At 42.9% G+C, this 27,885-nt stretch overlaps 1 protein-coding gene across 1 annotated transcript in view; it reads right to left on the bottom strand.

Annotated features, from left to right (window-relative positions):
• The window catches only part of MICU1 (mitochondrial calcium uptake 1), a 161,956-nt gene that overhangs the window by 41,612 nt on the left and 92,459 nt on the right, over nt 1–27,885 (bottom strand). Inside the window, exon 8 of the mRNA XM_056849440.1 lies at nt 6,449–6,586. Coding sequence (XP_056705418.1) covers nt 6,449–6,586 — 138 coding nt within the window. The remainder of the gene's footprint in view (nt 1–6,448; nt 6,587–27,885) is intronic.

Genomic DNA, 27,885 nt, shown 5'->3' with positions numbered 1-27,885 from the left:
GATTTGAGAGGAAAGGTGGTGCCAGTGGAATGGGTTAAGCACCCTTCCATTTACCTACAAACCTCCCACCCATTGCTGTGCCACTGTAAATGCTAATTGCCCCCTTTGCAGCCTTTTATCTCTGCTCAAGTCCATTTCAAAAACAAAACAAAAACACAACAACCCCAATTTGTTCCCGAGGTTACTAATGAAGTGGTCTCATCCAAGAGGAAAGAAACACCTTGAGATTTTCATGGCTCTGCAGCCTCATGCCATTTATAAGAGATTTCTTGCAAAGGAGGCACATTTGAATTATTCCCCCATTTCTAAAACCTTGGCGTTGATGAAGAGCTGTAGTGGACCTATTCATTAAAGTCTAAAGTAATTTAACAGACTGGCAGGACGGTCATCTTTAAAACGTCAAGTGAAAAACCTGGCTCTGGGCATCGGATTTCTTTTCTCTTTTCCTCCAGCAAGGGGAAAAAACTTGCCAGAGTTAAGGCAGTAGATGCCACCTGCTGAGGGTCCAAGCTGAGCCCCGGTGGCACCAGCAGCGTCACAGGGGATTGCTTTGGACCCAGGCAGGTGGCCTGATCTGGTGAAGCATTTATCTTCCCATGCCGCAGCTGTTTCAGAGGACGTAAGAACACAAGAAAAGCCACACTGGATCGGACCAAGGCCCAGCAAGTCCAGCAAGGAGAGGCGGTCTCGTAGATATGAAGGTCCCAGACTATGCAAGGCTTTAAAGGTCAAAATCAGCACCTTGAAACTGATCCAGTACTCAGCTGGGGCCAGTGCAGTTGGAGGAGCACTAGCTGAACATGGGATCACAGCGGAGCCCCCATAAGGAGCTTTGCTGCGGTGTGCTGTACCAGCTGGAGTTTCCAGGTCAGTCTTGAGGGCAGCCCTACTTAGAGCGAGTTGCAGTAATCTAGCCTAGAAGTGACCGCTGCATAGATCACAGTGGCTATGTCCGGGCGGGATTGCCACCAATTGCCGGGCCCGGCGGAGAAGGAAAAAAGCCGTCCGGGCCAAGGCTGTGACCTGAGCCTCCATTGACAAGGAGGCATCAAGAGTCATGGCCAGGCTCCTGACGGCGGGCAAAGGTGTTAGCTACATGCCATCAACAGCTGGGAGTCAGCACCCCACCCCAGGGCTGCCCTGGCTGAGCCACAAGACTTCCGTTTTTGATAGATACTTCTGCTTTTGATAGATTTAATTTCAGCCGGCTCTTCTTCAACCAATCAGTCACAGCACCCAAGCACCTGGCCAGTGTGTCCGGAGCAGAGTCCGGATGGCCGTCCACCAACAGGTAAAGCTGGGTATCATCAGCGTACTGATGAAATTGCAGCCTGGAACTCTCGACAAGCTGGGTGAGGGGTTGCATATAGATGTTAAACAACACAGGGGAGAGGATTGCTCCTTCCGGCTCACCAAAGGGTGCCACTGAGGTTCCTCTTCCCCAAGCGCTGCTCTCTGTCCCCGACACTGGAGGAAGGAGTGCAGCTGTTGAAGGGCTGAACCGCAGATCCCAGTGTTGGCGAGGTGGTGGTCGAGAAGATCGTGATTGACCATGTCGAAGGCTGCTGACAGTTCTAGAAGAATCAGCAGCCCCAACCTGCCACGATCCAGCTGTCATAGGAGGTCATATGTGAGGGTGACCAGAGCCGTCTCTACCCCATGACCAGGGTGGAAGTCAGACTGAAATGGGTCTAAAACCCATTATAAAGAGCTGCAAAGTGCTGCAAACTATGCTAACGGCACATGTAACTTAGTTTTTGCCATCTGAGAGACAAAAAGTAAAAGTTGAAAATAAAAATCAAATTCTATGGTAAGGATAAGTGGCAGTATTTGGACAGAAAGTCTCACTCAGTCATAAAAAGGATATCTGGGTACTGAGTTAAGCTTTATAGCACTGAAAACATTCAACTTTTCAACAGTGAATCATCATCACACACATTATAGTATATTATTTGTGGACAAAGATTAGTCAACATTTAAAGAATAAACATATGCTGGAAAATATGTTTAATAGCTCTACAATATACACAAGAATTATTGTTCTCTGCAGCCTGTCTTATGTAAAAAACCTTCGTACCACACATTCCACATAACTTCCCTTTATTCCAAAAGATAAAATAATTCACAGGAAATCTGTTCCTGAATTTTTCCTCCCAGTCCTTCACATCTCTAACAGACAAGGACTATGTAGCCTTCATGAAGAAGAGTTGGTTTTACCCCCCACTTTTTTGCTGCCTTTAAAGAGTGTCGAAGCGGATTGCAATCACCTTCCCTGCCCCCCACCACATCAGACACCTTGTGAGGTAGGTGGGGCTGAGAGTGACTTGCCCAAGGTCACCCAGCTGGCTTCATGCGTAGGAATAGGAAAACCAACCCAATTCACCAGATTAGCCTCCACTGCTCTTAACTCTACACCACATTGGCTGAGGTTGTTCTCTTCTCTCTATGCTGTTCTCTTATCCTCAATTTTATCCTCACAACAACCTTGTGGCTAAGACAGAGTGTGACAGCAAGCTTCCATGACAGAGTGGAGATTCAAACCTGGGTCCCCAGATCCTAATCTAACACTCTAACCACACTAAAGACAGAGAACATTCACATGCAAGGTGGGGAGCATGTGTGCCTGGGAGGCACCACATATTCTAGGGACTGGCTTCTATCCTCCTAACCCTAGCAAATGGACCTGAGGAGCCCAGATGAGCATGCCAGACACCAAAATATCAGATATGTAAAAGCAGCAGTAAAAAGAAAAGTTAAATTGCAACAAAGTGAGAACTGTATTTTTTGCTATGTAAGCAATTGTCCCAAGGATTAAAACCCTTTTCAGGGTAAGTACAATGAAGAGCCCCTTCTAATGCAAAGCAAGCAAGCAGACCGTATTAGGAGATTTACTAGTGGAGAAGACATTAGCTGATAATGAATGAGATCACACATGCTTCCGCAGCAAAAGGACACAGGGCCTCTGCCAATTCTGAAAATACCGTGACCAGGTTGCTCCGGAGGAGGCCGTCTTTCCTACAAACTATTAATGAATCACCATTCCAACACAGAGTTGGCAACCAGAGCATTACTAGTGAAATATGTCATTGGCGCCATAGAGCTAAATTGATCTCCTGAAGAACTGAAATCATCCCTGGCTCGAAGAGATTCTTCCAAAGGGGTCAGGTTGGTTAGCCCCACTGCAGTGAATTACACTTATGCTTTGTGGGTTTCCTTACAAAAACAAAAGTTCATGCTTGGAACTGCCAGGAAGCATACATTTCAAGCATCGTCTGCCTCCACAATCTTCACGGGATGACACCAGAGCCATTTGGCTAATCTCTGTGTTAGTCCACAGCTTTTGCTGGCCAGAGTCATTGATGGCCACGGAGCCATAATAATGAAGAATTCCAATGGCACCTTCAAGACTAGCAACATTTATTCCAACGTGTAGCCAGAAGCCTATATTTCAATTATACCAACATTACATAGAATCATAGAGTTGGAAGGGGCCATTCAGGCCATCTAGTCCAACACCCTGCTCAAGGTAGGATCAGCCTAGAGCATCCCTGACAAAGTGTTTGTCCAGCTGCTGCTTGAAGACTGCCAGTGAGGGGGAGCTCACCACCTCCCTAGGCAGCTGATTCCACTGCTGAACAATTCTTACTATAATTCCCCCCCCCCTTAATATCCAGCTGGTACCTTTCCGCCAGCAATTCAAACCCATTATTGCGAGTCCTATCCTCTGCTACCAACAGGAACAATTCCCTGACCTCCTCTGTGACAGCCTTTCCAATATTTAAAGAAAGCAATCATGTCCCCTCTCATCATCAAGCTTGCCAGGGGTCATCTGATTTTTGCTGCCTCTTATGGGTGGTACGGCTCACTTACTTGAGTGATCTGAGTTGTTCTTCTGAGCTAGCATTTTCTGCACTACCATTTTCAGAATTAAACCTGCATCATCATCTAGAGGGACGATTTAATGTGTGGTGCAGATATGGCAAGCTGAGACTGATGTTGTGAGCATCATGAGAAGTCAGGTTGTCCTGAACCTGCAGAAAGAACCAAACATGGCTAATTTGCTCATTTTTAGGCCTGGCCAGCTGAAGATTGAGTTAAGGGAACTAACCTTGGATCAGTTGTCTACACTGATCAGTCTTCAGTTTCTTTAAACTTAAGTAGTAAAAAAGTATCTAATGGTGTTTGGAGAATGAGCAATGATATTTTCTTAAATTCAGAGGTGAAAAGAAAAATTCAAAATGAGTTAGAAATGTATTTTTAAATAAAGATGGATAATAGAACCTCAGACTTTCTGTATGGGAAGCTAGCAAAACTTTCATATGGGGAATAGAAATCGGGTGTTCTGCTTTTCAAAGCAGATGAGGAAAGAAAAAATAGAATGTATTGAAAAAGCCAGAAAGCTAGCAGCGCAGCATTAAAAAAAGATGGAAATTAGACAAAATACGGTAGGTATTGCAAGAATATACAAGGATGTTTCATGTTTAACAAAAACTCTATGAAGCTGGCATTAAAACAGGGAAGTGACTGACTTCTAGATCAAATAAAATTTTACATCCATACACCTTAGCACAGCCAAAGGATCTACATATAGATAACTTTTTGAAAAAAATAATAGTTATTGGATGTCAGGAAGTTAGACAAAGATGATGATAAGGATCCCACCCTTTACACAGTGTGGCTGGAGTGTCAGACTAGGATCCGTGAGACCCAGGTTTGAATGCCCACCCAGCCATAGAAGCTTGCTGGGTGACTTTGGGCCAGTCACACGTTCAGCCTAACCTCCCTCACAGGGTTCTTGTGAGGATAAAACAGAGAACAAAGTAAGTTCTTCTGGGTTCTCATTGCGGAGAAAGGGAGGGGTACGAAGCAAATAAATAAATATTACCTGGCAGGAAGGCCAAATGCTCACAGCTGGGCTGATTCCTCAGTAACCACGCAAGGGTGGGTTTCTTAGCTGAAGAATATTGTAATTTCTGTTCCCACTAATTTATTACAACAAACTCCATTCATTTGTTCAGCTGACAATTCTGTCTCCATATATTATTTATTACTGGCCTATCCGCATTGCTATTACTCCTGACTTGGAATTCTCATTTTGAATGTATTGGAAACTGTGCTGGGCCTTAACAATAAACTTTTGCGGGACAGAACTCCCTCCCTCAGATGCATGAAGTGCTTCGCGCAGCAGACAGGCACAAACACACCCGTGAGTGAAAACAGAGGGAAGGGGGCAGGGAGACAACGTCACAAAATGAAACCAGCAATCCAGGTGTGCCCCACTCCTGTGTAGGGCCAAACCAGATCAGTAAAAAAAAACCCGAAACCATCCAGAAATCAGAGTGGGAACAGACTATTCCCAGCTGGTTTTGAGTTGGCAAAATAAAACTGTGCATTTAAATCTCTGGACAATTTCACTGATATCACTCCCAGGTCCTACTGAGCCCCAGTTTGAGAGTGTCAAGTCCACATATGAATTATGCTGCAGCCATAGAGACTCCAGTGAGAAGCTGTTGAGCTGGAATTCACAAGCAGATCTGACACTACCAGACCAGGAGGGGGCGCTCTAGGGATCTATCTGCTCAAAGCTGGATTCAAGCACTTAAAGAAATGAGGTATCGTTGGCCAGAAGTCACGCTTACTAATTCTAGAAACAGAATTCCTTCATTGGTTCTCAATTGGGTTTAATGGCTATGTTCAGATAATAGCTAATCAGAAAAAGGAGTGCTATCCATCTTCAAAAGGAACAGATGTGAAATTGTTACAAATTCTTACTTTCCTTAGCAGATCAAAAGATGTCCTTCCACTACCAGTGTTTCATTCAAGGCCTCTTACTATGCATTAAGTACTGCAGCAGCAGCAACCTCTTTCCCCCTTTAAAATTATGCGCCTAGTTTCCATAATTTATCTTTCTTCACCTGAGTTCATAGTATAATGATAAATTATCCAGCCATAATGGACAATTAAGCCAAGGTCACAACAGTGGGGTAATACATCTTTCTTTGGTTTATTTATTTTTTTTAAAAAAGACCCAGAGAGCAGGCTACCATAAGCACAAACCGTTAATGCTTATAACTGTCTGTAGTAATGCATCTTCTAAACTGTACGTAAGGTCAGTTTCACAAATCCCCAAGTGACAGTAATGCAGAGGACAAACCCTAGGGTTGCCAACATCCAGGCGGTGGCTGGAGATCTCCTGTTTTAACAAATGATCTCCAGCTGACAGAGGTCAGTTCACCTGGAAAAAATGGCTGCTTTGGCAATTGGACTCTATGGCATTGAAGTCCCTCCCCTCCTCAGGCTCCGCCCCAAAATTCTCCCACTGGTGGCGGGACCTGGCAACCCTAACGAGCCCTTCTATAACCATCACTTTATAGTCCAGCCAAACATAATGATTGCAGCGAAATCGTAACAGCCTCTCTCCGTTTCACACTGTCTCAAGGCCACTAACCTCTCCATCTTGGAAATGCTTCTTGAGTTGCTTCAGCATGAGGGTGAGCTTTTTGGATTGCACTCCGCTGTAAGCCAGCAACATGCTGCCAAACTGGCGCTCCGTGATCCGACCGTTTACAGGGTCATGTCTTTCAAACTGAAAGAGAAAGGAACAGTTCATCACACACACATACAAAACCATTAAAATGTTTATTTGGAATTCCTCGTTCAACCTGTATGACAATGATGCATCAATCAGGAATCTAGGCTGGTAAACAAACAGGTTTGAGCAGAAGAAATTCTAATGATAGTGGAACAGCATTTTTGACATCATCCTAATTTCATGTGCAGTACTCATAAAAAAGCTATTGTATTATGTGTTCTATTCGTCTGTTCCATACATCTTGGTGATGTTATTTTTATGGACATAAAACCTTTATTTATCACTGCTATCTGGATTAAAGTAGGCTGTTCAGAATCATCTTCAGTTCCAAGAAAATGCTACACCTGCTTTTTTCAAGTTTCTCATCATACTACGAGGGTAGTATTAACAACTTCATTTGTTAACATGATGACAAAATTCTTTAACACTGTTGCAGAATGAGTCACATTCAACAATCCCCAAGCAAATAACTAACTTTATCACAAAGAATTTTAGCATTTCACTTGAAATATCAAAAGGCAACAACCTAAGGATGCCATTTTTTCATTCAGCGCCTGACTTGAACAAAAACGCAGAGCCGATATGTTTATTTGGGACTAGAGAAAAAGGATACTTCTTTACCAAAGTCGCTGCCAGTAATCCAGGCAGCTACCAATTTGGGGTTTTTTTTTTTTTTTGGTGTCTAATACAAGTAGCTTTCCACAGTTAACACACACATGCTGTAAGTGGAGCACACAATATCACTGCTGTCTGAGCAATGGTTGGGAAAGTATGTGTCATTTACCTATATGACTAATTAAGCAAAGTATCTATACTTCTTTTTCATGGCAAAAACCTTCACTTTCCCTGACTCAGAAACAATGTACCAGCAATTACAATTCAAAAGAAGAATCCACATTTCTCAAATATCCTGAAAATGAGCAATGTGTTCACAATTCCCAGAAGCCTCCCAAAAGGCGATTTCCATTTTATATCCAGATTTTCTAAGGAAGAATCTCCATTAGCTCCCTTGATTAGCCATACACACACACCTTTTCATTTCCTACTAACGGCCTATATTCTTTTCAGGAAGCAAGGCATTAGCTTTTATTAGCATACCACAAAGGGCTTTAAAACCACTGTGCTTGACTTATAACAGGTGAAGGCGGGTTTATAATCAGCTTCTGAATTGCTTACGGTTTTTCCCACCCTCTACATATAAAAAATATATAAATCTGAATGCATATGAGCATGAAAGCTTATGCTGGGAGTACTTTTTTAAACCTTTAAGATGTCACTGGACCCCTGTTTTGTTCTGCACATAAGCAAGATTCTTTTGCCTTTTGACAAAACTCTACGCAAACCTGAGAAGCAGGGGATTACACTAATGCATAATGCTAGACTGCATTGACCTAGAAGCTTAATGGGGTAAAAAGTTAACTTTTCAGACCTCTTTGCATGCATGGAAGTTTTCAGAACTGTTGATAAACAATCCAGGCATCACAGTCAATCAATCAAGTTTTATTTCGATACAATATCAGCTCTGAATAAAAATCAAAGTTAGGTTAAAATAATAAAATAAAATAATAAAAAGTTGATGATTCTGGGAAAGATGATTTGAAGAGGAGGAAAGATCTTCTATGGGGAAAGGTTTTCAATTATCAGTTTACGAATCCCACTAGACCGGAGGCAGAATTTGGCTACTTGAATGGTTATCTCCTGAGAGGAGTCTGCTAAGAGAAGGGAAACTTTAACTTCTTCTGATCTCCCAGGAAAGGATGACAATATGGGGAGAATGTACTGTGATCTTATGTCGTTGTAGAAGGGACATTGCAGCAGAACATGTTCTATTGTTTCCACTTTCTCTGTTTTGCATGGGCATAGTAGTTGGTGAAAGGGAGTACGAAGATACCTGCCTTCCAGGAGAGCTGAAGGTAAGGCATTGAAACGCACAAGAGTAAAGGCCCTTCAATGTTTGGATACTTCCAGGAATCCAAGGTAGTCTGCAGGGTGGAAAGGTTTGATGTATTGCAAGATGGGTGAATATTTATTAATCTGAGCCCTATCTGATTGAAGGGCATGGTCCAAGAGTCTCAGTCATGCCAATGGTTCGACTGCTAGGAACATGGCAGTGATCTGAGTGCTTAAATCCTCCAACTGCACGCCCCATTCCCTCATCTTGCTAATTGTACTACTGTGATATATTCATTCATTCATTTATTCAAGGAAGTCTATATACCACATAAAAGTTTAGACAAAATAATACAACATTAAAGAAGGAACATTTATCGCTTTGGGGGGAAATCATTACATATATATTTTAGATAGCAAATTAAAAGTGCAGTTAAAATATTCACAGAATCACAGGATATTTAGATAAACACTGTTAATAGCAGTCATTCAAATTTTTAGTGCAGACGAGATACATTTGGCAACTGCCAGAGATATGTGATATTCATTTCCAGACAAAAGATTAAGTGATAATCCTTCGAAAGGCCGGGAAAAGTTGTGAGAAGGGGGGGTTATCAGAGAAGCTCTTAAATGGCCACTAGAATTTGCACGAGAGAAGAAAATGTGGCAGGGTTTCAGGCACTTCGAGACCACAGGAGCAAATTCTTTGTCCACGTGGTATGTTAGAAAATCTCTAGGGACCAGGGAATGCTGATGAATCTGATATGAGAAGTGGATTCAAGATGGCGCCTGGAAACCTTACTACATTTATTCTTCTCAAAATTTGGTTTGTGAAGGTGGGACCTGAGAGAAATATGTTTGTTGAGATGAAATTTTAGATTAATTAAGATTGTTTTGTATCATGTCTGGATATCACAAATAAGATATTACAAATAAGAGGCAGTTTAGGATCATATAATAGATATAAACTAACTAAAACATTTGCATTATTGTACTTTGGATATAGATTATCTAGACATTAATGGTATAATGGGATGGAGTCAAATACAGAAATGACAGCAGAGATACAATGGTCCTGAAATGATATATTTTCTAATGCTGTAACTTGGGTCTATCAATGACTGGATACTTGGCGGTTGTTAGAGATCTTGCCTTAAGCATGTCAGATCAATTTTATGTGTAGTAGCAGTCTCGGTGTTATTTATATTTTCTGTTTATTCTTTTACTTTCTGTATTTTTCTATTACTATTTTTTTTAAAAAAGATGATGCCTGGTGCAGACGCACCGAGATCTTGCGCCTCCTAATCTATTTTATTTGTTTTCACTTGTGCAAAAAGTTTTCCTTTCCAGGAAGCAAGAGACAGAACTTGGAAGACTGGATGATTCCTGATCAGAAGGATATTACATCTGGTTTACCATTCATGTTTATCTCTGGAGGTCCAGTGGAATATTAATTGAACACCAAGATATGGAACCTACTACCGTTTGTTACTGTGATATATGAATCAGGCAAGCGCTGTTTATTGCCTCCAAATCAAAATCAGAAACCTATTTCGAACCATGCTGCCAATTACGGTTAACAATGAATAGCAATGTCATTGTTTTATATATTTTTATGCAAACAAGGCCCTCTTGCCTAAAGCATTCAGAAGCAACACAGCACCCTGTTCAGAGGCTGCCGACATTCATACTTAGTAGCTTAAATAAGTTCTCATTAGTTTCCAAAGAAGCTTTATTTATTTTAAGATAATGCTGTTAAAAGTTATATTACCCAAGCCAATGAAAAAAGGAAGGACATTTTAAATCTATTGGTTTAACACTGCATGCCAGATTTCAAACTTTAATCAGAATAAAACTCTTTGATATTGCCAATATATGGGTTTATACAAGATGCCAAAGGATGGGATTTGGAACAATAAAAAATAAAAAGCAAAAGACTACTCCCTGGGTGTTTTTACAACAGGAGATTTTAAAAAATAAGGAAAGGTATTTCTAGCAGGAAACTTGCCTCTCCTTGATGCCCCCCTTTTTCAATCAGAATCCTAATATTGAGACCAGCAATCTGCAGTCACCTTAAAACTGTAGTATAATGTGGTCATTTGTACTTATGGAAGAGAACTGCCATCCCAAAGTACCCTGCAAAATCAAAGAATGTAAACAAAAGCATATTTGGTTTTTGCAGAGTTTCCTTATTCCTGGGAAAGAAAACATGCCAATGAAGATGTGAGCCACAGAAATACAACAGCCTTCCACTAACCTGACAAGCTGTTCTTCAAACAGGTCCCTTTGCCTTCATGCTGTCAGAACCTCTCTGGAATACCATCATTTCATTTAGACAGGGCTGCGTAATAACCCAAACCCATTCAACCAGATGCAGTTTGTCACTCCATCTGACAGCACTTAAGGTTCTCCAGATTTCCCAGAGTTTCACCAGAATCGGACAAGTGAATCCCTGCCGTGCTCATCAAACTGGAAAAAGACGGTGGTAAGCATTACGCCTTCCGGCGCTGGTGAACCCCACACGCTCTACGCAAATGTCAAAAGATGTGTTCTTTGTATTTGACAGGGGAAAGCCAGAAAATCCCTAGATGCATAAAAAGATATGTACTTTGCTGATGCAAGAAAGCACGGACAAGGAGGAAATTTAGAATTTAAAGGGAATGTCTTGTTGTATAAAGACACCTAATACTTCCAGTTAGCTCCAAAGGACAAAATGCTAGGAAAGGGAATTCCTCCCACTTTCCTAATAGAGCTCTGCTGTAGTAAAAGGAGAGCTGCCATAAGGTGTGCCTGCTGTGTTCTCTGTTCTTAATGTCCCACTCTAGCAGGGAGTGGAAGGGATGCAAACACCTCCTAATGCACAAACTGCACTTTGTGATCCTCTCTGGTGAGCAGATATTTGAACTCATCCCTTGCCCTCTTTAAAGAGGATCTGAAGTTGGTTTATGATACACAGTTTCTCTCAACTATGGTTCAAGGAGAAAACAAAAAGAGAGCCAGTGTGGTGTAGGGGTTAAGAGCGGTGGTTTGGAGCAGTGGACTCTGATCTGGCGAACCGGGTTTGATTCCCCACTCCCCCACATGAGCAATGGAGGCTAATTTGGTGAACTGGGTTGGTTTCTCCACTCCTCCACATGAAGCCAGCTGAGTGGCCTTGGGTTAGTCACAGCTAGAGCTCTCTCAGCCCCACCTACCTCACAGGGTGTCTGTTGTTGGGAGGGGAAGGGAAGGTGATTGTAAGCCGGTTTGATTCTCCCTTAAGTGGTAGAGAAAGTCAGCATATAAAAACCAACTTCTTCTACTAAAAAGGCTGCACCAGTCACTATGAGATTGAAAATAAGGCCAAGGCGCAAGTCAAGTAAGAATTACTACTGAAAGACTAACAGACTCCTCTGAAGAGACCTGTTGATGAAACGAGTGGGGGATTTTAAAAAATACCCTACGCATTTCATCAATAGTCTTCTTCAGAGGAGTCTGTTAGTCTTTCAGTGTCGCTTCAGCAAAGTACAAGATCGCTAGCTTGACTAATAAGACTAACAGAACCTGCTCTTGCTTTGCACCGCATCTTGCCAGCAGTGCATGCTGGCCCGAGACATCCCACCCTGTTGCCCCTGCCCATCAGCACCAAGGACAGCACCTCTGCTGCCCAGCTTGGAGCGCGGGGGGGTACACATCTTCTCCTGCCTTCTTTGATGCTGCCACAAACTAACTACAATTAAAATAAGCCAGGGCTTGGGATCTGGTCTGAACTGGCTCAGGATGAAAAAATATGGATATTTTTGTCCATATTGTATGCAGAAGCGGCTCAGCAACTGCAGTAGCTATCACACCACTACGGGGTTTGACTTAAGGGAGGTGTTGTAGTTCCGTGGTAGTGCACATGCTTGGCAAGCAGAGAGTTACAAACTCAGTCTTTGGTATCCTCAGTTAAAAGGACTGTAGGCAGCAGAGCTGAGAAAGAAGTCTGAAAGCTTGGAGAAGTTGGTTTTTATATGCTGACTTGCTCTACCACTTAAGGCAGAATCAAACTGGCTTACAATCACCTTCCCTTCCCCCTCCCCACAACAGACACCTTGTGAGGTAGGTGGGGCTGAGAGAGTGTGACTAGCCCAAGGTCACCCAGCTGGCTTCATGTGTAGGAGTGGGGAAACAAATCCAGTTCACCAGATTAGCATCGGCCACTCATGTGTAGGAGGGGGAAATGAAACCCGGTTCTTCAGATCAGAGTCCACTGCTCCAAACCACCACTCTTAACCACTGCACCACACTGCTGCCAAACTAGATTATAATGGGCTAGATACACCAATGCTGTCTGCATATAGTGGCTTCATATTATTTGATTTCCAGTACACAGCTGATGTCCATTAAAATGTAGAAAATGCTAAATTTCCCCTTCCTAGTAAACTCTAGGCTACCGAACCCTATTGTCTTAACTGGCAATGCCAGGGATTTAACCCAAGACCTTTTGCATACAAAGCAGATGCTCTACCACTGAGCCATGGTGCCTCCGAGATGCTTGTCTTCCCATGTGAGAAACTGCATTAACCCCAGAGTTCATCATCCATGTGCATGCATCTTTCCTGCCATGTGTACACTGAAGGGCCATTTACAGATTCACATAAATTCTTGCACAGCAACATAAAAAATTTATCTCGGATGAAGGCAACAACCTCTAAATACACTTGCTGGAGAAAAGGCCACAGAATTCCACACCATTTACTTCTGAATAAATATGCTTACGATTGCATTTCACACCATCCCGAAAAGCTATGAAAAAGGAAGAGCAGCATACAAGAAAACATTCTTTAAACATCCACTTCAAGGAGGCTTGCCTGAAGTTCAAAATTAATCTATCCAAACAAGTTGTTTCAATATGCAATATGCAAATACACTATAAGAGCACTTAAATATGTAATAAAAATGGCTAATATAGCTTCCCCAAGGAAAACACTCCTCCATGAATAATCAACCGCTATTTGTTTTCCAAGATAATATCGCTTATTTCAACTCCCTCTTCGGCTGTACCCTTGTTAGAATATTGTTTTTAAAAGGGGGTTGAACAGAATTGCCTCCACTGAGAATTTGAAATATAACAAATTTGAGATCAGGGATAATGACTTTTCACTGAAAGTTAAAGACACCAGCTTCTGTTGGATGAAAGACACATGGGCTCAGTGCAAACCTAATGTGAAATCACTGAATAAAGAAACTGTAGTTAATGTGACTGTCTGAACATGGGCTTCTCCATAGTTAGTTGGGGTGCCAAGATCTGAAGCTAAGGTTTAAAGCTGGTTTATCAACCACAGCCTTAAATAAAATTTTGCACAATGTGTGAGCATGGATATCATGAGTTCATCGTGACTTGTTCCCCAGTGCTGCCTTCACACAATCCTTGGCTACAGAGAAGCCTGGCCAAAGCAACAGTAACAAAACCGATTTTCATTGTGCAAACCGAGATTTGAGTCTGCGAGCTGAATTCTGGTTTCACAAACCAACCACAGTTAAAATAAACCATTGTATTGCATTGTGTCTTATCTTACCTGAGGAGTTCTCCAGTTTGCAATATCATGGTAAAATTGATTCCCCCCCCCCCAAGATTTGCTGATTGATCTTTGGGCCTGTTGTTGACCTGCACAGACACAGGCATGTACAAGTGCAAACATTCATGCACTTAAGACTCACTCCAATGACATAAGCAAATACCGTTGAAGAAAGCACAGCCTATTTTACTGCAAAGCCGTGTCTCGAATAACCTGACTATACCTGCTGGTGTCAGAGGAAGTGGGGCTTGACGTGCGATGTAAGCAAACGCACCAAGAATGATGGATTCTGTTGGTTGCACAAATGTCAACATTTTCCCCCTGTTCTAATTATTATAAAGCAGCACAAACAGGAAAGCACTTCACAGCTTGGACTAGAACTGGCCTACAAAACAAAGCAGATCTGCATCTGTTGCTAGTATTTGAAATGAGAATCACAGAATTTCCTGGCAACTGGCTGCTATGCATACAATGACGAAATCCAATGTAGCACCCGGGGCCTGACATTTAATTTACTTTATATTCCACTCTGTCAATCAAAAAACAAGAAAAGCACAAAGTTTCCCCATGAGTGGCTTGAAGAGGCATCAAGCCAGCAACCAGCTTCTGCACTTCACAAATCTCAATCGCAGTCAAGAATTCTGGGGCCAGGCTGCGCAAGAAAAGCAAGCCGTTCTGATGACACTCGTGGGAACAGTTTCCCACACTGCCGCCACTTATACTGTGCCCACAGCATCGAATAAATGAAACCACTGTAATTATCTCTGAGAAAAGCAAGGGAAAAAAGGCATCAGTATTTCCAGCTAGGCCAGAACATGAGAAATAAAGTTAGGACCAAAAAAAAATGTTCAGATGAAAAACACTCAATATTTCAGAGGCATAGATTACCATAGCAAACAATTCTACTAAAAGCAAGAGGAGTACTAATGCAAAGTATTTGTAGGAAGAAAGAGGTGATATAAGAAGAGTGTGATGCTATTACTGGTTTAAGTACTGTTGTATCAGCATGGCTGCCTCTTTTCCGTAGCCCGTGAATCTTTAGAGCTTGGCTCAGACCACTGTCATCCATGTCATTCGCACTGATGTGTGGGATGCTGCCATTGGCCTAAGGCAGAAGACACAAGGCTCCATAGGCTGTGCAGCCACCTACCTTCCACACCTTTCAACTGACCGATTGGAAGACTACACATCCCCAAAGATGAATACACGAAGCTGCGTATCCCATGTTGCAACAGCTCTCCAGAGACCCCAGCAAAGGTCCTTCCCAGCCCTACTTTGCAAGATTCTTTAAAGTGAAATGTCAAGATGAATCTGGAGCTTTGCACGTGCAAAGCATGTGTTTCAGCTGTGGACACTCACACCTAATTTTAAATCCTGCTAAACTTCAGCCAGCAGGACTGTCGGGTGTGCATCCAACACCCCAGAGGTGTTGGTCTAAGATGTAGTTTAGACTATACAGTCATCATGGGGATATTACTGCTTTCGTGTGACATATTTGTTCACTATCATGTGCTTTTTGGAGTCTTTAGAAGGTAGAGTGTCACCTCAGGAATTCACCTTAACAATTCTGTTTCTTGTGAACTTTCTGGTCCATAGCAATTACAATGTTTCCATTATACTAAAAGTCTCCTTCCTTTGGAGTATCAGCGGGCTCCACAGAGTTCTGATTCAACACCATCTTAAATAAATAAAGCCTATCTAGCTGCTTTTATGTCTATGGTTCTTCTTTCAAGTTTATATCTATGGTTCTTCTTCCCTTAGGAAGCCTACAATGACTTATAGGATATGGAATCTTTGACACTCGTCAGCCATCACAGCATCACTTGAAACATGATGTGCACAATAAGGTAGTAGAATGGGCTGTACCCACCACACTGTAGCTAGTGAGATTTAGCTTCACTTACTTAAAAATCCCTAGCAAACAAAAAGTTCTCCCTTAGCGCCCTTTGCATGCTGTTCTAGTTTTCCACTTAACAGGATTATTAAGCCAAGGGGACACTGAAAGATGTAACCCCTCACCTGCAAGCTAAAGTGGCACAGTCCATTTTACCACCTCAACACTTTACTACCTCATTCTCTCTCAACTGTAAACCAGATCTATGTGCGTGTACCAGGCCCTAGCCACCAAGCCAAAATTCTTGTTCTTCTGAAGGCCCAGAACTGGGCTCAGCACCTTCCCACCATCCATCTACATACAGGACGCACCCTCTCAGCAGCTCTTAGCTGAGGGTTCTGTGCTGCCGTCTGTCGCTCTACCCCAACTCCTGGTCACTGGGTATGGTTTGGGGGGGGGGGCAGGACCAGGAGACTTCCCTCAGGTCCATGCTGGTCCTTCGAAGGAGGATGGTGGCTCATCCTCTTGGCCAGCACAAGATCAGTTTCTGATAGCGTATGCCTGAAAGCTTCATACAGAGATTACCCCAGCTCTTTGTACATTCAGAAAACTTGGAAAATGTCAGTGGAACAACAACAAAAGAATCTTGTTAAAGGCTCAGATTTATCATGGCATAAGCTTTTGTGAGCCTTTGACAGATGCATGAATGAATCTGATGTATGAGCTTTAGCTCATGAAAGCTTATGCCATAATAAATTGGCAAGTCTTTAAAGTGCCACAAGACACTTTTGTTATTTTGACTCCTTAAACACAGCTACCTCTCAAGAATAGGTCCTAATGGAAAGATACTCTCAATCAAACTGACACAGGAACATAGTCTAAATGTTCCTTAAGAAGCAGAGAAACCTTGTGGCGCTCAAGATCAAGAACGTACTGTCATGGGACAGAGTCCACTTTGTCAGATGCTTGGAGTTGGCAAGGGGACAGAAGAAAGAAAGGGAAAGTTACTCCCAAGTTATTTTTAAGTACATTGCCCCATCTTCACATCACCCTATTTGTCTTTGTACCCATATTTTACTCTTATCTGCCAATGGAGGGCAATACCTCATGCAGCTGGCCAGTGGAATCTGGACCATGAAACCCTGCACCCATACACATGTTTTGGCCTTTCAAGTCCCTCAAGACTCAGGTTTTGGATGCAACAGACCAATGCAGCTATTACTCTAGAATGATTTTAGAAGGTCTGTGCAAATAATACATGCTGTGAGGTCTGTTACTTTGCAAATGGGCAACTGGAAGGTTAAAAATGTGGTTTATATGTGGTTACTGAATCTTGGGTTAATTGACATTATATAAATTGCTTTTTATTAGTTTTAATAGTGTATCATATGTTCTATGTGTATCATTGTATTTATACTGATTTTATATGCTGATTAAATTGATGTAAACCACCTTGAGCCCGACTTGTCGGGGAGAAGCGAGATATAAGTTCAATAATAAATAAATAAAAATCAATGTTATATTGTTAATCAAACAACACAGTTTATTTGTGAAAGCGCTCTGGTGTTTCTTCCACCATCTAGCAAGTATAAAAGACTGAAACTTTGGCTTTTAATGCAGACCTAAGGGTTGTTTAAATTAGCTGTAGCCTAAAAAATGAAGCATAAGCTGTACAGACTCCTTTCCTGTATGTCAATGATGGGCTAGCCAAGGCTATATGATAGCATTTCACTGGTACAGATATGCACAGAAAATCTGTGTGTACCCCTTCTCTGTTCTAACCAAAAGTCAACATGGATGCACATGCACCAAGCCGGGGATAATAAGCAGTCCAGGAGAGATGGCTTTTGTTCTGTTAAACTCAAGTGGGTGCATACCATTCTGGTCTTAATCACCTGGTCCTGAAAGAAGCACATGCTCAAAGAGCTGTTCAGAAACCACTGAAAGTACTTGCATGAAAACTGCTATGGAGATGGCTCTTCTTTTTTAAAAAAAATTTTTTTATTGGTTTTTTATAATAAATCAAAAAAAAGAAAAAAAGAAAAATATATATAAAATACATAAAAAAAGAAAAAGAAAATAATACATACAATTATAGAGCGTACAATTCCATTAGTACATTGTTATTCATCTAAAAATATATATTACGCCCTAATTCAAACTCCCACCCCCCACCATAGTGCCCATCACCCATGGACTTCCGATGGAGTGTCTTGACAATAAAGAAAAATCACATTATTTTACATTAATTAAAATCACAATATACTATAATTCGTTAACTATATTTTTAAATTCTGTTTTTGCCAATTTATCCCAATATGCAGCGGCCTTTAACCATGTAATTTTAAATTCATCCATGTCTTTACCATGTAAAGATACTGTAATTTTGGCCATCCGCATATACATCCATAATTTTTCTCTCCACTCTTTAACTGAAGGTTTATTTGTTTGCTTCCATTTTTTAGCAATAGCAATCCTTGCTGCTGCAAAACTATATTGACATATAACTCTGTCACCTTTATCCAAATCTTTTTGTGGTATACCCAATAAACAAAAAGCGGGATCTCTCTTAATTTTAACTTTAATCAAGTTATTGGTCTCGTTTATAACAAATTGCCAAAATCTCCTAGTTTTTTCACAAAACCACCAGGTATGCATAAATGTACCTATCTCAGTGCCACATTTCCAACAAAGCGCTTTATCATCTTTCTTCATTTTGCTTAATAAGACCGGAGTTATGTACCATCTGTAAAACATTTTATATAAGTTTTCCCTTATTTCATTTGAAATAGTAAACCTAAATTCATTTTTCCATAACTTTTCCCAAATTTCCAAATCAATATTATAACCTAAATCTCTCATCCATTTCAACATAACCGGTTTGATCCTTTCCTGTTCTAAATTCAATTCTATAAGTATTTTATAAATTCTTCCGATCAAACCTTTATTACCCTTTAAAAGTATTGTCTCAAAGTTAGATTTGGTACAATTGAAACCCAACCTATTGTCTTTAATAAAAACATCTTTTAACTTGTAGTACATAAACCAGTCTTTTATTTGAAGTTGTTCACGTGTTTTCAATATCCATTCCCTATCTCTATAATCTAACATTTCTCTATAATTTTCGCAATCCAAATTTAAATGTGCACCTCTTCTCATGAATGCTTCTATTGGATTTAACCACCAGGGAGTTTTACTTTCTAAAACATCTTTATACTTATTCCATATTTGTAATAATTTTTTCCTAATTATATGTAAGTTAAATTCTTTGTTCACTTTCTGTTTCTCATACCATAAATAAGCATGCCACCCAAATCGAAGCTTATATCCTTCTAATTCTAGTAACTTTGGATTCTCCAATAGAATCCAATCCTTAATCCAGGTGAAACATGCCGCTTGATAGTACATTTTTAAGTCCGGTAATCCCAATCCTCCCGTTTCCTTTAATTCTATTAGGTTATTATATGCTATCCTATGTCTTTCTTTACCCCAAAGAAATCCCATAATATCTTTTTTCCAGTTTTCAAATATCTGTGCACCTGTCACTATTGGTAAATTTTGAAACAAAATAAGCATTTTGGGTAAAACCATCATTTTAATTACTGATATTCTTCCCCAAAGTGATAGGGGTAGTTTTCCCCAACTTATCAAATCTTTTTTAATTTGTTGCCATTGAATTGCATAATTATCCTGAAATAAATTAAGATTATTATTCGATATCCATATGCCCAAATATTTGACTTTGTTTTCAATACTGAGTCCCGTCTTTTTGAGTAATATTTGTTGCTGTGCAAGAGTCATATTTTAACCAATATTTTAGTTTTTGCTTTATTAATTTTAAAACCTGAAAGCTTTCCATAAACCTCCAAAATTTTATTCCATCTATCAAATTGTTCAATCGGATCAGTCAAAAAACATACTAAATCATCAGCATATGCCTTAAGTTTATAATGATTTCTCCCAATTCGTAGCCCTACTACCGTGTTGGCGAACCTATGGCACGCGTGCCATTTCAGGCACGCGTCGCCCTCTCTGCTGGCACGCACGGCTCAGCTGGGTGGCGGGGCCCCTGCCCTCCCAGCCGCCAGCTTTGAACTGCTCTGCGCTGCCTGCAGGCAGCGCGGAGCAGTTCAAAGGCCCTGCCCCCTTCCCTGGACTCTCCGCCGCCCAGCCTTTCCCCTCTCCCCCCCTCCCCGGCCGAAAACTCCTTTGCAGAGCGCAGAGGCGGCTGCCGCCCTCCAGCCCCCTTCTCCCTCTCCCTCCCCCGGGCAAAAAACTGTTTGCGGGCGCACGAGGCAGCTGTCCCCCTCCAGCCCCCTTCTCCCTTTCCCTCCCCTCCTCCCCAGCCAAAAACCGCTTTGCAGAGCGCAGAGGCGGCTGCCGCCCTCCAGCCCCCTTCTTCCTCTCCCCCTCCCTGGCCAAAAACCCCTTTGCAGGGCACACGAGGTGGCTGCCGTCTTCCAGCCTCCCTCTCCCTCCCCCAGCCAAAAACCCTCTTGCAGGGCACACGAGGCGGCGGCTGTCTTCCAGCCCCCTTCTCTCCCTCCCCCCCTCCCTGGCCAAAAACCCCTTTGCAGGGCGCACGAGGCGGCTGCCGCCCTCCAGCCCCCTCCCCCCTCTCCCTCCCCCTTCCCTCCTCCCCAGCCAAAAAACCCTTTGCAGGGCGCACGAGGCGGCTGTCGTCCTCCCTCCCCTCCTCCCTCCCCCTCCCCTCCTCCCCAACCAAAAACCCTTTGCAGGGCGCACGAGGCGGCTGTCGTCCTCCAGCCCCCTTCTCCCTCTCCCTCCCCCCCTTCCCGGCCAAAAAACCCTTTGCAGGGCGCACGAGGCGGCTGCCGCCTCGCGAGCCGGCCCTCCAGCCCCCTTCCCTTTCTCCCTCGGTGCCTTCCATGGGCAAAAACCCTTTTCCTGGGTCGCAAGGCAGCTGCCCTGCAGCCCCCTTTCCCCTCTCCCTTCAAAACCCCTTTCCTGGGCGCGCAAGGTGGCAGCGCGCCGGCCCAGAAGCCTCATTCTCCCCCCCCCCACCAGAAGCCCCTTTCCTCAGCTTGCAAGGCTGCAGCTGCCTCTCATGCTGGCCCAGAAGCCCCCTTCCCCACCAAAACCCCCTTTCCTTGGCGCACGAGGTGGCTGCCGCCCTACTCACCAGCCCAGAAGCCCCCTTCCTTCCCTGGCCAGAAAGCTCTTCCTTCCTTTCTTCCTTTCCTTTTCCTCCCTCCGTCCCTCCCTGAAAACTTTCCTGATTCCATCAAATGCCTGCTAGGTCTCTCCAGGACTTCCTCAAGAATGGAGAATACAGCCCTCCCACAACTGGTAGACTGCCTCTGAATGTGAAGGTACCACTATGGATGTCTGGTTCCCATCTATATTAGGTCTAATGCAGTTTTTGTTCTAATGCAGTTTTTGCAGGCAGCGTGGAGCAGTTCAAAGGCCCTGCCCCCTTCCCTGGACTCCCCGCTGCCCAGCAGGGAGTCCAGGGAAGTTGTTTTTTCTAAGCTAAAACCTCAGTATTCAGGTTAAATTGCCGTGTTGGCACTTTGCAATAAATAAGTGGGTTTGGGGTTGCAGTTTGGGCACTCGGTCTCTAAAAGGTTCGCCAGCACTGCCCTACTACATCATTAGACTTTCTAAGATTATTCAGTAAAATCTCTAAAACTAAAATAAAAAGTAAAGGGGAAAGAGGACAGCCCTGTCTCGTTCCCCTTTGAATTTCAATCTTTGGTGATAATAGTCCATTTACAATCAAGTTAGCTGTTTGATGTGTATATATGGCTTTTATAGCAGTTTTAAAACTTTCGCCAAAATCCATGAAATCCAATATCTTAATCATAAACTGCCAATTAAAATTATCGAAAGCTTCTTCAGCATCCAAAAATATTAAAGCTATTGGTGTTGTGTCTTGCTCCGCATATTCTAAAAGATCTATTACCACCCTTACGTTCTGACTAATCAACCTTCCTGGTAGAAATCCAGCCTGATCATCATGTATTAATTGATTCAATACTCTTTTTAATCTATTGGCTAAAATTGCTACATATAGTTTATAATCAATGTTTAATAGTGAAATTGGTCTGTAATTTTTAACTTCCAATATGGAGATGGCTCTTCTTACAGTTCTGAAAAAGTCCGTCAGTGCAGTCACTAAAATGTTGTGTCCACCGCTGACAGGAAAAGTTTTACTCCGTTCTAGGATGCATTGATTTTCCAGAAAGGCTGTGAAGTACTAATGCTGTGGGATGAGGTTGGTGAGCCCTTATTTGGATGAGTGCCTAGTTTTGATCATTCATATGGCAAAAGAACAGATTCTGGCTTGGATGCAACAGGGCATTTCTGTGGAAGGAGGATTTCTGCCAGCACAGGATGAATTTCTTGCCAGCCCTCTCCTTCTGCAGGCCAAAATGATCCCCAGGAACAGCATTTTGGGAGCACATTTTGGGGAAGTGATGATGCAATTAGGAAGCTTACTGGAGGAATCATAAGAACCTGCCTTAAAAGGCTGGAGACGCTAGGCTATTTTTAGCCCTGACCTGGATAGCTCAGATTTCCCTGATATCGTCAGATCTCAGAAGCTAAGCAGGGTTGGCACTGGTTAGTATTTGGATGGGAGACCACCAAGGAAGTGCAGGGCTGCTACGCAGAGGCAGGCAATGGCAAAACCACCTCTGAATGTCTCTTGCTTTGAAAACCCCACGGGGTCGCCATAAGTTGGCTGCGACTTGACGGCAAAAAAAGGAGGATGGGTGGCGCTGTGACTTACAACAGAAGAACAGTATAGGCTAAGGTTACCAGTGGGTGCAGGAGAAAATGAATTGGACATCACTTGAGCTGTTGGTAGCATGTTTTCTTGAAATACCTTGGTCAGTATAAGACTTTAGCTAACTTTTAAGAATATTTGTTGCCTGCCAGTCATCCATGTGTATAACACTTATAAACACATCAAAAATATGTCGGTTCCACTATTATGTTTCCAATCGCTGAAGCAAAGCAAAAAAGCTCCCGTTGTTCCCAGCAGCTTGTATATTGCTCTTGGAAATGGTGATTCTACTTAGCATGACTAATGCTATAGAAATTCTTAACTGGCAAATTCATGGGGGGAAGATTTACCTGATTTTTCCCTCTACTTGGCATGCAGAAGGTCCCAGTTTCAATCCCTGTTATTTCCAGTTAAAGGGACTAGGCAAGTAGGTGATGTGGAAGACCTCTGCCTGAGACCCTGGAGAGCTGCTACTGGTCTGAGTAGACAATACTGACTTTGATGGACCAAGGGTCTGATTCAGTATAAGGCAGTTTCATGTGCTCATATGTCTTCCCCCCCCCCCCCAACTTCTGCTGCTTTGGACTTCCTGTTGGCAGCACAAGTATTAGGATTCATGTTGGGGTAATGGGCAGGGAAGGCAGAGTTAAAAAGCAGTAGAAGCAATTTACATAGGGTCGCCAACCTCCAGATACTAGCTGGAGATCTGCTGTTACAACTGTCTAGAAGATGAGGTCCCTCAATTTCTTGGATTGCAGGATTTCTTTGGGTTCAGGCCTAGAAGCCTATGAATCCTAAAGGTCATTTTACACTTCTTTTGTGCTGAAGTGGCAAGCGTGTTTGTTATTTTGTGAGGTGCTAGTTAGGATTATTTTCTTTGGAAATGGCAAAGGAAAGACTGTCTTTTGAAAGGAGAGGCAGCAGCAGTTTTGTAACGATGGATGTGACTGGCTCCCAGGACGCTTGGTCTAGGAGGGAGAGAGAAGAATTCCTGAGAGGAAAAGATAAGCTCCAGCGGTCTTCAGCCGTCCTGGTCATGCCCCGAGCGAAGGAATTTGTAAGCAGACAGGAGGAATGGGAGAGCGTTGTTGAGAGGAGACGAAAGGAGCTGGAGGCTTATATTGACTGGGATGACCGGTTTTATGACCTGCCAAAAGGACCGAGATGTCAAGGCTACAGCCAAGAAGCCTACACGGGTGAGAAATGGAGGGGGAGGAAGGAGATTCCCCAAGAAATTTCCCCGGGAGAATGGCACTGGAGTTTTGTGGAGGGGGGAAAGTCCAGCCATAGAGACTATGCCAGACAATGGGAGAGAGAGCGGAGCCCCCCCCCCCCACTATGGAGAAAGTAGAATGCCCCGGTCCAGAGACTGCCTGACTCTTGAGGAGGAACAGTACCATGCCTGGGCCCGAGCAGAGCGGAGCAGGGCTGGACGGAGAGATGAGTGGGCAGACTGGGAGGATTATAATTCCATGAGACGTTTGAGGCCAAGGAGGGTCCAATGGAGAGATGATTTGGTGTCTGAAGGTGAGGAAGATTTCTCCCCATATAGAGCCAGAAGCCAGAGGGACCCCCTTGCCACCTGGAAAGCTAACAAAGATCTTTTGCCCTCATATGAGGATGGTATGGATATTGTGGCCTATTTTGTGCTTTTTGAGAGGGCTTGTGTGGACTTTTCAATCCCTACCAAGCACTGGATGTGGGTGCTAAGAGCTCAAATATCTGGACGACTACTGGACCTTATGGGAAATCTGCCCCCAAGTAAAACAAGGGACTATGGGGCATTTAAAAAGCTAGCCCAACAACATTTTGGTTTGTCAGCTGAGTCCTACCGCAAAGCATTTCGGAAGGTGGACTGCTCTGAAAGTAAGAGTTACCCGGCAACAGCAGCCCAGTTATCTAGGAACTTTGACAGTTGGCTGGCGGCAGAAGGGGTGCAGACTTTTCAGGATCTGAAGGATATTTTGTTACTGGAACAGTTTTTCCATCTGCTCCCAGGGGAACTTGGAGCTTATGGCATTGAAGTCCCTCCCCGCCCCAAAAGCTGCCTTCCTCAGGCTCTGCCCCCAAAACCTCCCACTGGTAGTGAAGAGGGACCTGGCTACCCTATCTTCAGGCGATAGAAATCAGTTTCCCTGGAGAAAATGGCCGCTTTAGAAATTGGACTCAATGACATTGAGGTCCCTCCCCTCTCCAAACCCTGCCCTCCTCAGACTCCACCCCCAAAATCTCCAGGTATTTCCCAACCTAGAGCTGACAACCCTAGTGAGGACCAATAGAGACTAAAACACAAAGAATAGGCCTAGTCAAAGGTATTCTCTCTTACTGCAAAGGGAATAATGGGAGCCAGAAAAACCCTTCCTGTATTTGGGACAAGACTAGGGTTCCCAGCTCTAGGTTGAAAAATACCTGGAGATTTTGGAGGTGGAGCTTGAGGAATGTGGGGTTTGGAGGGAGGAACCTCAGCAGGGTATAATATAGGGTTGCCAACCTCCAGGTACTAGCTGGAGATCTCCTGCTCTTACAACTGATCTCCGGCCGGTAGAGATAAGTTCACCTGGAGAAAATGGTCATTTTGGCAATTGGACTCAATGGCATTGAAGTCCCTCCCCTCCCCAAACCCCGCCCTCCTCAGGCTCTGCCCCAAAAACCTCCCGCCTGTGGCGAAGAGGGACCTGGCAATCCTAAATTTACACGGTAGGCTTGAGGCTTTTGGATCCAGTGTTGCCGTTGAGGCCCTGCTTTCCATTGCTTCTCCTGATCCCAAGTCTCAGGCATCTGCAAACTATAGTTCTGCATTTTGGGGGCTCCAAAGCACCAATAGAGATCCACATGTTTCTTTGGCAAGATTTTTAAGCACAAAAGGAATGTCTGAAGCGGGAGGTGGTTGAGCAGGTTTTCATAGAAATCTATATTAGTCCTGTGTATCCTGTGGTTTATGTCTAAATCAATAGTCACTTAATGCAATCATAAGTCTCACCAGGCCAAAGACGAATATGCTAATCAGATTTCAGGCTGTATATAAGGGTTGTAATTTAGTGCTATTTTTGTTAATTAAAATGGGTTGTCATACTCAGCAGTCATCTGAAATTAATCTGCTTCTTCTGAGAAATGTAATCAAGTATATAATAATGCTGCTTTAAACGCAATGTGAAAAACCATCTGAGAGATTATGTTGCCACAAATTGTATTTGTCAGGGCCAAAAGTACTTCCATACATTAGTGAATGTGATCACTTCAAGTCTGGGCCATTATTCTGCCCTGAATTCATTTTCATTGGAGTCTTGTGTTCAATTTTTGCTTCCCGTGGAGAAGAGTTGGCATTGTGGGTAGAATGAAGTGGGAAGTCTTGCAAACAGACCAAACCTAAGAATGGGAGAATTTTATCGATAATCTATGTATAATCTGATTTAATTTCCTTCCTAGGGTTTTAAAAGCCCTGTAGACACCCCACCATGCCTTTGGCAGAAGATCCTTTTAAAATGTGAAACCAAATCAATGTCTTTCAAGGGGAAGGGTACCATTTTTCAATTCCCACTTACTATTACTTTCCCCTTGGAGCAAAAATGCTAGTTTCAAAAGAAATAGTGTAGAAATGAAGCATTAAAATAAATACTTTTACTTTTGATTGATTTAGTGCTAGCTGTTTACATGCTTGGGTATTGTATCTTAAACTTATCAATAATTGAACTTTGAATAGGATGCCAGAATCTTGTTCCTTTATGTAAAATAACTATGCCCACACTACTGATTCAGCATTTGAAGTTGTACATCTGTTAATTTTACAGTGGCACATAGGAGACCACTGGAACTTTAAAAGCACTCGGTTTTCACTTGTGTACCTTCCTTCCTAGTCCTTTCTCCCTTGCTCTTGCTGTCCCAAGGAATTCTTCCCCTGCCTGTCTCTGGGACTGGAAGGGAAAAAAGCTTGCCCGGAGTGGTGGGGATCTGCAGAACAACTTCTTGCAGACTAAGCTACTTTAATGCATGACTTGAAAGCTAAAGGTTCAGTGCTTCTTTACATAACCTTTTTAATTGCTCATTAAAGTGTTGGAAACTGCTAGAGGCTGTTATTAATTCCATCATTCTGTTCCAGACTGCAGTGGATTTGCAAGGTCAATGGTATGTCAGAAATATCGCTCAAACACCTGGCATCCATGAGGATCTTGTTGCCACCAGGAGGTATATTTTTAACCTAGTTACTGCCTGTTGGTTTTTTAAAAAGGGGGGGGGTCTAAAGCAGCAGGAGAAAATGTGAAAACAATGGGGCCAGGGGTTTCTCACAAGTAATTTTTCTCTCTCAACCCAAATCTGCTTTTTGTGGAAAGTTTTCACTGGGCCAGAGTAGACGAATTATTTGAGAAGACCTGAAGTTGTTCTGCTACTAGTCTCTTAATTACTTTGCCCCTGGAAGGGCAGATTAAAGACTAGGCGATAATTGGCCACATCGGTTTTCTCTGTGTGTGTGTTAAGTGCCATCAAGCAGCTTCCTACTCATGGCGACCTTATGAATCAATGTCCTCCAAAATGTCCTATCTTTAACAGCCTTGCTCAGGTCTTGCAAATTGAAGGCTGTGGCTTCCTTTATAGAGTCAACCCATTTCTTGTTGGGTCTTCCTCTTTTCCTGCTGCCCTCAACTTTTCCTAGCATGATTGTCTTTTCTAGTGACTCTTGTCTTCTCATAATGTGACCAAAGTACGATAGCCTCAGTTTAGTCATTTTAGCTTCTAGGGTCAGTTCAGGCTTGATTTGATATAGATCAGTTTCCTGTAGAAATGTTTTTTAAGTAGTGGATGGATAACTGCCTTTCTCCCCAACAGGGAACCCAAAGTTGCTTACATCCTTCTTCTCTTCCCACTTTATCCGCACAACCACTTTGTGAGGTAGGTTAAACTGCAAATGTGTGACTGGTCCAGTGTGACCCAGTAAACTTCCACGGCAGAGTCTCTCAAATCCTAGTCCAACACTCCCGGGTCTCTCAAATCCTAGTCCAACACTCTACCCACTACACCAAAGGCTGAAATTCTAGAGAAACTAGCCTAACACCTCTTCAGGTTCTTTATTTAAAATGTTTCTACCCCACCTTTTTGGGAAAACTCAAGGTGACTTACAAGTCAGCAATTATGACACATTATAAAAACCAGTCTATAGAGATGCGCTGGCTGAGATTCACTCATTGCTCTTAAATGAAAGCACTGCATTTTCAAGGTAACCTTTTAAGAGCCAATTAACCACATGTCAAGTACCAGCAATATTCGAATCAGATGCGGGCTAGGA

Source organism: Euleptes europaea, chromosome 5 (assembly GCF_029931775.1).
Source record: "Euleptes europaea isolate rEulEur1 chromosome 5, rEulEur1.hap1, whole genome shotgun sequence".
NCBI classification, from domain to species: Eukaryota; Metazoa; Chordata; class Lepidosauria; order Squamata; family Sphaerodactylidae; genus Euleptes; species Euleptes europaea.
Note: the sequence above shows the minus strand (reverse complement) of the source record. Positions and strands in the feature narration are given on the sequence as shown.